Source organism: Lolium rigidum, chromosome 7, assembly GCF_022539505.1.
Source record: "Lolium rigidum isolate FL_2022 chromosome 7, APGP_CSIRO_Lrig_0.1, whole genome shotgun sequence".
NCBI classification, from domain to species: domain Eukaryota; kingdom Viridiplantae; phylum Streptophyta; class Magnoliopsida; order Poales; family Poaceae; genus Lolium; species Lolium rigidum.
Genome location: NC_061514.1, coordinates 134,215,170 through 134,223,999, shown reverse-complemented (window position 1 = coordinate 134,223,999; position 8,830 = coordinate 134,215,170). Strand labels below are relative to the sequence as shown.

Here is an 8,830-nt window from a genome sequence, read left to right as displayed (position 1 = left end):
AGACCAATGTTGGTCAATGCCCCACCCTGCCTTCCTGCAAAATTAGGGTGAAGGTGGTCGCCACGAAGCGCCTTGTCTCCTCCATGCCTGCTAGCTCCTCTCAGCAACACTTGTGCCGCTTCCTGCCCTGTTGCAAACGCAAACTCAAGGTTTAAGAAACATAAATTCTGAGAGAAAACGGTAGTAACAGTAACGAGCAATAAATACATGGGGGCAACCTTTTTTACTGTGGATCAAAATCCATGTGCAACAGGTAAAACACGGTTCACTTGAACTCAGAATTAGTTTGCACTGGCAAAACTCGAATTGCACGCGTGAAGAAAGGAGCATGCAAATCTGCCTGCCAATACCACACATGATTCTAAAAAAGCAGTACTGTTAAAGCGCATCACGGGAGTATGCCTGTCCAAAGATGCTAGCAGCTGCATCTAGCTAGCTCTCTTAGATACTGAGCATGGAGACAATAAAATTTTAGGAGCAAACGGGTCGGTGAGCTCCCTAAAGTTTGAGAGCATCTCCAGTCGCGTCCCCCAAACCGTCCCCCAAAGCGCGCCGGATTGAGCGTTTGGGGGACGTGTTTTGTTCGTGCCGCGTTTGGGGGACGTCGCTCCCCAGCCGCGTCCCCCAAACGCCGCCCCCAAACATTTAAAATAATTTTTTTAACACATAAACCATTTATATCAAATGTAGCATATGAAAAAAAATGTTTTCGAGGATTGTTTTCAAATTAAATTACAACAAACAATAAAACAAGTAATCAAATATAATAAAAAGGGCTAGATGATACATCAAGGTGCCACGGTATTTCCTTTGATCCTCCACAAATGCTCAACGAGATCAGCTTGAAGTTGCTCATGCACATTGTCGTCACGGATCTCTGCGTGCATGACCACAAAATCAGCAAAATCTGCAGTGCACCTCATGATCAACCTCCGCGAGAGGTCCTTGACACTCATAGGGACCAACATGTGACCTAACATGATTCTTGCGGTCATCCTCGATGATCATGTTGTGCATGATCACACAAGCCCGCATCACCTCCCACATTTGGTCGTGAGACCAGCTTAGAGCAGTGGTACCGGACAATGGCAAATTGTGCTTGAAGCACACCAAATGCCCGCTCGACATCCTTCCCCGCAAGCCTCCCGTCGTGTAGCAAAGTGAGAATTCTTCGGACTCGATGGATTCGAGATTGTTTTGACAAAAGTGGCCCATTTTGGATATATACCATCGGCTAGATAATAGCCTTTGGTATATTGGTGGCCATTGATCTCATAGTTGCATGGTGGAGCATGCCCTTCCACTAGTCTGCTCGAACACCGGAGACCGCCGCAACACGTTGATGTCATTGTGTGATCCCGCCATGCCAAAGAAAGAATGCCAAATCCACAGGTCATAATCTGCCACGACTTCAAGCACCACACCGCAATATCCATGACGCCCTTTGTATATACCTTGCCAAGCAAACGGGCAGTTCTTCCATGCCCGGTGCATGCAATCGATGCTTCCAAGCATTCCAGGAAATCCTCTCGGCAGCATTTTGTGCCATGATCCTTGCAGTCTCTTCCTCGCTTGGCCCTCTCAAGTAGTATTTGCCAAACTTTCCCACCACAGCTCGGCAAAACTTGTACATGCACTCAATGGCAGTAGACTCACTCATGCGAAGGTAGTCGTCCCGTGTATCGGCAGGTGCTCCGTATGCAAGCATCCTCATGGCGGCGTGCACTTCGAATGGATGAGAACCCGAGAACGCCTACGGCGTCGAGCTTGAGCTTGAAGTAGGGGTCGAACTCTCGAACGCCGTGGAGGATATTCATGAACAGGCCCTTGCTCATCTCTGTACCGGCGCCGAAAATTGTCGGCATGTGTTGCCCCGTCGGCGAAGTAGTCGTTGTGCAGCATGGCATGCCCCTCCATCCTCTCGCCGGGCTTCGACTTCCTTCTTCCCGGCCTTGATCCTCCGCGGCGCGGCCTCTTCCCTCTTCTCCGCCTCGGCGTCAAGCATGTCCTGGAGGGAGGCGATGATCGAGCAAATGCTCCCGCAGGTCGTCGTCGAACGCTTGCTCGTCCTCCGGCAGCGAGGGCAACCATCTCATCGTCGCTGTCCATGGCTAAAGCAAAATCAATGGTTAAAATTGCGCCGAGGCGGACGACGCAACAAACGGCGACCAACCGTGCCTACCCGGCAAGTCGTCGAGCACCTTCCGTGCGCGGAGGTGGGGCGGATTTGACGGCGCGTTCGGGAGGCGCCGGCGACGCGGCGGCGGCGGCACGACCGGCGGGAGCCCCGCCGCGACAACGGTGCCGACTCGCGGCACGGATCGGACGCCCAAACGGCCGGGAAATCCAGCGGCGGCGGTGGGGTGGGAGGCGCGGGAAGGAAGGAGCGACAAGAAAAGAGGCGCGAACCAACGGTTTATGCAAATAGTCGCCGACATGTGGGAGCCCGCCTCGCTTTCGTTGTGTCCGGCGTCCCCGGTGCGTCCCCGTGGGACGGGGACGGGCTCGGGCGCCGGACACCGTATCGGGCGCGCCGGACAAAAAAGGGCTTTGGGGGACGCGGCTGGAACGCTTTTTTTGTCCGGCGCGCCCCAAATCGCTTTGGGGGACGGTTTGGGGGACGCGACTGGAGATGCTCTGAGGTGTTCCCCTCTTGATAGTGAGTGAAGTCAAATCATACCAGCGATGGTGCTATGGATGGTGGTGTCACTCTTCAGATCAATCAGCTTCATCAAGAAGCTGCAGCCAAACACACACGCCAAAATCAGGACCGAATCTGACGGAAGATTACACCTGCCTAATGGCGGCGGCCGGAAGGAGGAGGTGGAGGGCTAGGTCGGGCTGTAGCCACCAGGGACGGAGGCATCGTGGGGAGGACGGGGCGGAGGAGGGTCAGGTCGCTGGCAAACTCGCCATAGTGGAGTCCGCCGGTCGACGGACCTTGTCGATTGGCACCACGCATGCCGCAGCAACGACGGATCTTGTCGGTTGGCTCGCCTGCGCGCAGTGGTGGCCTCAACCCCTCACATCTCTTCTTCTTCCTCTCCCCTGCTCCTACTCTGATCTGGATGTTGATAGATTATTTGAGCAGGCTTTGACAAAATCAGCCCACTTCGTAAGTTTTTCTGGGGAAGGAAGGACGAAGGAGGGTGGCGAACCGCGGCGGCGCCGGAGCGGTTCAACCTTTGCAGCCCCTCCCGGCTCCGGCCAGCGTGGGCGAGCACGGATAACATCCCGGTGCTGCGTCGCTGCACGCGTCCCGGGAAGGATGTGGGAGGCTGCAGATACGCTGACGCTGCTGCGGCGAACACCTCTCCTCTGCTGTGAGTCGCCGCCTGATCCTCGGCCATCGCGCCACCGCATGTCGACCAAGCGAAATTGGGCGTGCGTCGAGGCCGAAACCGGCCTCTGCTGACGCTTTGCCACTCGCGGCGAAATTCACCGTGGGCGGGAGAACGGAGGCGCGAAATTTCCATGCCCCAAAATACCCTCGCACCTGATTGGTCCAAACGTGCGTCCCACGGATCGGTCTCACCGAAACGCATCCCGTCCGTCCAGCCCTCTCCCGATCGTACCGCCCAGCGCCGCTCGCCCACGGATCGACGGGCCCACCAGCGGTGCTCCGCACCTTTTAAATACTTCCCCACTCCGCCGCACTCTTCCACCACAATCCTCCAACCCAATCCCCCACTACCTATTCCCATCCCCGAGTTCAAGCAGCAGCAGCACCAAGCCATGGACGTCTCGAGCACCGCCGCAGGAGCCAAGGGCAAGAAGGGAGCGGCGGGGCGGAAGGCCGGCGGCGGGCCGAGGAAGAAGTCCGTAACCCGGTCCGTCAAGGCGGGGCTCCAGTTCCCGGTCGGCCGCATCGGGCGGTACCTCAAGAAGGGCCGCTACGCGCAGCGCGTGGGCACCGGCGCGCCCGTCTACCTGGCCGCCGTCCTCGAGTACCTCGCCGCCGAGGTGCTGGAGCTCGCCGGGAACGCCGCCAAGGACAACAAGAAGAGCCGCATCATCCCGCGCCACCTGCTGCTCGCCATCCGCAACGACGAGGAGCTCGGCAAGCTGCTCGCCGGCGTCACCATCGCGCACGGCGGCGTGCTGCCCAAGATCAACCCCGTGCTCCTGCCCAAGAAGACGGCCGAGAAGGCCGCCAAGGAGCCCAAGTCGCCCAAGAAGACCGCCAAGTCGCCCAAGAAGGCTTAGAGCCACGCCTTCGGATCTGCTACTTCCTTCACACAGTAGTCTGCTAGTGTTTGGCTAGTTGTGTAGCTGTACCCTGTTATGTCCTTCTTAAATGTTAATGAAATGCTAGAAATGATATTGAGTTTGCCATCGTATTTTTTTACATTGGTACTGAGTCTGCATCGCTGCGTTGGGATCATAGGCTCGATATATGATTCGGCGAATCTCTGAATTTGTCCCAAATTTTGCCAGACAACATGTTTGGTTCGCATAGTTTCAGAGATTCCGGCTCGGTAGCTTGCTTCGATTAATGTTCTGCGTCTGTACTACTCAGCGTAGCCCACGATGTGTCCGACCCTGCGCTGAATCGAGCAGACGCCACATCCACAACTATGGTTCGCGTGATCTAGGGGGATTCTGTCCATCGGCTGAGCGCGTTACGCACTTCCTACTCCCGGGCGTTCCTAACATTTCCCTTCGGCGTGCTTCCATATAGTACATGCCTGAATTCTTAGGTGAATTGCTGGTTCTCTTGCACCTCATTTGCTCGACGGAATGCCTGACAAGAGGAACAGTATCAAGGGGGCTCGTTCCATTGCTTATGTAGACGGGAATGATCTTGTGTGCTTCAGAGTAGAATGTTGCTGCTTGTCCAGGGTGTCCATCCGTAATTTTAATGGAGATTTTTCATCAGGTGGCTTGCGTGGTTAACTGCAAAGGCTATGAACATTGGAGGAAAGTAGTAAATTATTTGGCGCATGTTCGGACTATCTGGTTGTCGGATTTCCCAATGAAGTATCGTATAGCACTTGGTGGAAAAATCGATTCAATGTTATGCGTGTGGACCAATTTTTGCTTTGGTGCCGGAATTTGCCGCTCAGGTTTCGGTTCAGTTTAGAGGGTTGGACACGCAACTGAAAACTGCATCCTCGCGTCGCCGTTCCTGTTTCTTCAATTGTTAGAGCTTCAGTGTCTTACTTGTGCATGTTGGCCACCATTAGTGATATCTCCAACGCCAGAAATGTCGATTTTATTTTTCACATGTGACGACCCCGCTGTGCTATGTATCCTGCATTCCGGCTTAACAAGTTAACAACACCATCACCTCCGCACGATCATAGTCAAACATTATGGAAACACCAGTTATTAGGCCTCTTTTTTTTGAGTAAAACAAACAAAGGTTAGGTGAAATATGCAAGACATGCTTCCTGTGAAGAAGTAAGGATGTGTTTGGCCCATGCGATTATGGTATCCCAACCACGTGACTAGATTGAAGAAGAATTAGTGGACAAACGCTAGCCAATGAGTATGCAATGGAATTAAGGAAGTGTGCGTGAATTTGCCTAGGCTTTAGTGTCGAGCTACCTCCGCCACTGGCTGTTGTGGCGCAGGAACTCAATGCCTTCATTGGTGAGATACCTTTAGTAGTGCTGCCTGCGGACACATTTGGAAGCTGGGATACTCATTTCCACACATCTAAACAACACATATATTATATCAGTAAAAAAATCCATGTATCAAAAAACACAACGAAAAAGGTAATAACATAAAAATAAAAAATACAAATGTACAAAAACAGAGAAAATATCTAATTTGTAAAACAGAAAAAATTAAAGAAAAGAAAAGGAAAAAAAGAAAGATCTAAAAAATGCCACGCATAACGGGCCGGCCCACAACGTTGCAACTTTCAGGCGGCTCCCCTGACCAACGCATTGGGCGGTAAATAGGTGTTTGCCAACCGAACATTCACACTCTTAACGCATGGCCCACCGGAGCCCAATGAACTGGGCCTTTAAACCCAGGAAGTCGCTCATCTTGACATTTATGCCCCTCCCTACCGCGCTCTCGCTCGCTCTGCGCTGCCGCCGTCCAACCCTACACCAGAGCGACTATATAAAAGCTTACCCGTCAGATTCTCTAGGGCTCTTCGTTCTCTCCCTCCCGCCGCCGCCTCCTCCGTCACCGCCCCGGCGCACTTGGAGCTCGTCCTACCCGCGGCCTGCCCAGCATGGTAAGCGAGCATCCGAGGCCGGAAACCGCCGTTCCTTCGATGCCTTGCCTCCCATGACGCCGTGCTAATCTCGCGTATTGTTTCCCACAGATCATCTCCAAGAAGAACCGCAATGAGATCTGCAAGTACCTCTTCCAAGGTCAGTAATTCTCCCCCCCTCCCCCTCGTCTCATAGGATTGTAGCTCCAATTTAGGCGCGATTGAGAGTGAATACGGTGGATCTGATGAGCCCACAGTAGAAAACACTGTGTTTCGTGCTAGTCGATGCTCGAAGGATAGCTGAAGTTTGGTTTATTTTTAGGTTTTGATTCCTTGGGTAAATTTTGCATGCTAGTAACTTGTGTAGGCTACCAGCTCTCATATTTTTTTTTTGTTAGATCATGACATGCCATCATGTGCTTCCATAAGATTGTGGACCATAAGGGGTTTGGCTTCTGATATTTCACACAAATTATGCCCATCAGAACCAAATGAATGGTTTCACTCTCTGATTGGCCATAACTCTCGTTCGAAATAGGCTTTTGCCCCGCTATATTAATATAGCAACCACCGATACAAGATAGAGACCACCGCTGGGGCAAACAGCAAAACAAGGCCCAAAATGAATTCATGTGAAAATGAATTCATGTGAAAGTATCTATTATTGTGACCATTTTGCTTGACGCATGTTTATTCTCTATTGCAGAGGGGGTGCTCTATGCCAAGAAGGACTACAACCTGGCGAAGCACCCGCAGATTGACGTGCCCAACCTCCAGGTGATCAAGCTCATGCAGAGCTTCAAGTCCAAGGAGTACGTCAGGGAGACCTTCTCGTGGCAGCACTACTACTGGTACCTCACCAATGAGGGCATTGAGTTCCTGCGCACCTTCCTCAACCTGCCATCTGAGATCGTGCCCAACACGCTCAAGAAGTCTGCCAAGCCTCCTGGCCGCCCGTTCGGCTCTGGCCCACCTGGTGACCGCCCAAGGTATAGTTATTTCTGCTCCAGGCTCTTGTCATGCCTGTAAGTGTGATGACTAATGTAGAACTAACTTACCAATTTTAGTTTTAGTAATGAAATGCCTACTTACCAAGTTGGGTATATGAAAGCTGCTAGATGTGTATTAAGAATGACTGAAGTTCTGTCATGTATCTTAGGTTACTCCTGTTGTGGTTTGACGCGCTGGTTTCTGGCGTGGAGTCTTTGTCCTGTAGACATAGCTTTGCAACATTGTTAGAAGAAATGATTCAATGCTATCTCTTTCTGCTATTTTATAGAGGTAATATATATTGGACGTTGGCTAGAGATTTTGTTTAACGGTTTTGCTTCATTTCTGGTTGCACCTGTCGTTTATTTGTTGGTCCTTTGGTTGTCTTTTAAGTTGGAAAGCAAGATAATATTTCTAGGATTTACAAATGCTGTATTTGGTTAGCACTATGTTTATACTCTCGATTGCTTTTGTTGAGGCCAAGTCCAGCTCTATAGTTTTGCTTACATTTTCTTGGATTTTTTACAGGGGTCCACCTCGCTTCGAGGGTGATAGGCCAAGGTTTGGTGACAGGGATGGCTACCGTGCTGGTCCTCGCGGCGCGCCTGGTGACTTTGCTGGTGAGAAAGGTGGAGCTCCAGCAGAGTTCCAGCCATCATTCAGGGTAATCAACTATGTCCTTGAAGTGCCTATGTCTTTTTTTGGTCGTACGATTTAGCATGGCAATTGACAAACATGAATACCTAAACATGCATGCAAATCAGAATTATGTACTGGCTGGTTTCTGTGTGCATCCTAGAATGTTGATACCATAAACTGTGAATGTCTCGCTGAATCCTTTTCTTTGTTACACTCATTAATTTAATACTGTACACTAGTAAGATTTTGATTGTCAAGCTATATTTTGTTTCGTGCTTGACAGTTATATTCATATTTTTGTATTTTGCATGATTTTCTTTGTGAAATGTTGGCATTTTTCGGGTACCAGCTGATGAAATGCCATATACTGTATCAGAGTTGCAGCTATTTTCTGAACTGAATGGATGCTCATCAAAATTTTCCACTATAATTTTTTTCAGAGCTCTGGTGGTGGGTTTGGCCGTGGCGGTGGTGCAGGCGGCTTTGGCCGTGGTGGCGGCTATGGCGGTGGCCCGACCTCTTCCTCAATGGAGTGAACTTCCCCAAGTTCGGATGTGATGTTTCCCTTCTCATGAGGCGTTTAATTTTGCGCATGATGGTTATATTATGTAGTAGTGATGTTTGCAAGATTGATCAGTGTTGTCTACACATGCTAAAATGTGCTACCTTGATTCACTCAGTATAATAGTTTTTGCAAACGTTGCCTTAAATGCTTCCCCCAAGTTGATCCTGCAGTTACCTTTTGTTTTGCCGTCTTGTATGTTCTGGTAGGATCCCCATGTTCGTGTGTTGTCTGTCTCTTGCCAGAAAAGTAGTCTCGTGTCCAGTTTTGCTCCATTGTGGGCGTCATGGAATGTGCTGTACCTGTGTTGCAACGGTGTCGTCGAGCAATTATCAGGATTCTGCAGTTAACTGAATGAGGCCACACTCTTGCTTCGATAATGCAAGTAGCAATTGCACTGCTTTATATTTGCAGTGGGGGTCAGCTAATTTTCGTGATCTCAAGTCTGCTGCTAAGCAACTGAT

General features: G+C 50.8%; 2 protein-coding genes across 2 annotated transcripts; both read left to right on the top strand.

Moving 5' to 3' along the window:
• Positions 1-3,735: 3,735 nt before the first annotated feature.
• Positions 3,736-4,206, top strand: LOC124673918 (histone H2A-like). Its single transcript, XM_047209966.1, has one exon. It carries the CDS (start codon positions 3,736-3,738, stop codon positions 4,204-4,206), a length of 471 nt encoding a protein of 156 aa, XP_047065922.1.
• Positions 4,207-6,106: 1,900 nt separating this feature from the next.
• Positions 6,107-8,514, top strand: LOC124673917 (40S ribosomal protein S10-1). Its single transcript, XM_047209965.1, has 5 exons — positions 6,107-6,196; positions 6,287-6,335; positions 6,882-7,164; positions 7,694-7,829; positions 8,245-8,514. The coding sequence occupies exons 1-5, from the start codon at positions 6,194-6,196 to the stop codon at positions 8,338-8,340; spliced, it is 567 nt and encodes a 188-aa protein (XP_047065921.1). The 5' UTR covers positions 6,107-6,193; the 3' UTR covers positions 8,341-8,514.
• Positions 8,515-8,830: the final 316 nt, after the last annotated feature.

Bases quoted from the DNA above. Each gene is read 5' to 3' on its own strand.
- LOC124673918 (XM_047209966.1), top strand. From the start codon at position 3,736: ATGGACGTCTCGAGCACCGCCGCAGGAGCCAAGGGCAAGAAGGGAGCG.
- LOC124673917 (XM_047209965.1), top strand. The intron at 7,165-7,693 runs GTATAGTTATTT...GATTTTTTACAG, and splicing joins CCACCTGGTGACCGCCCAAG to GGGTCCACCTCGCTTCGAGG. The intron at 7,830-8,244 runs GTAATCAACTAT...AATTTTTTTCAG, and splicing joins AGTTCCAGCCATCATTCAGG to AGCTCTGGTGGTGGGTTTGG.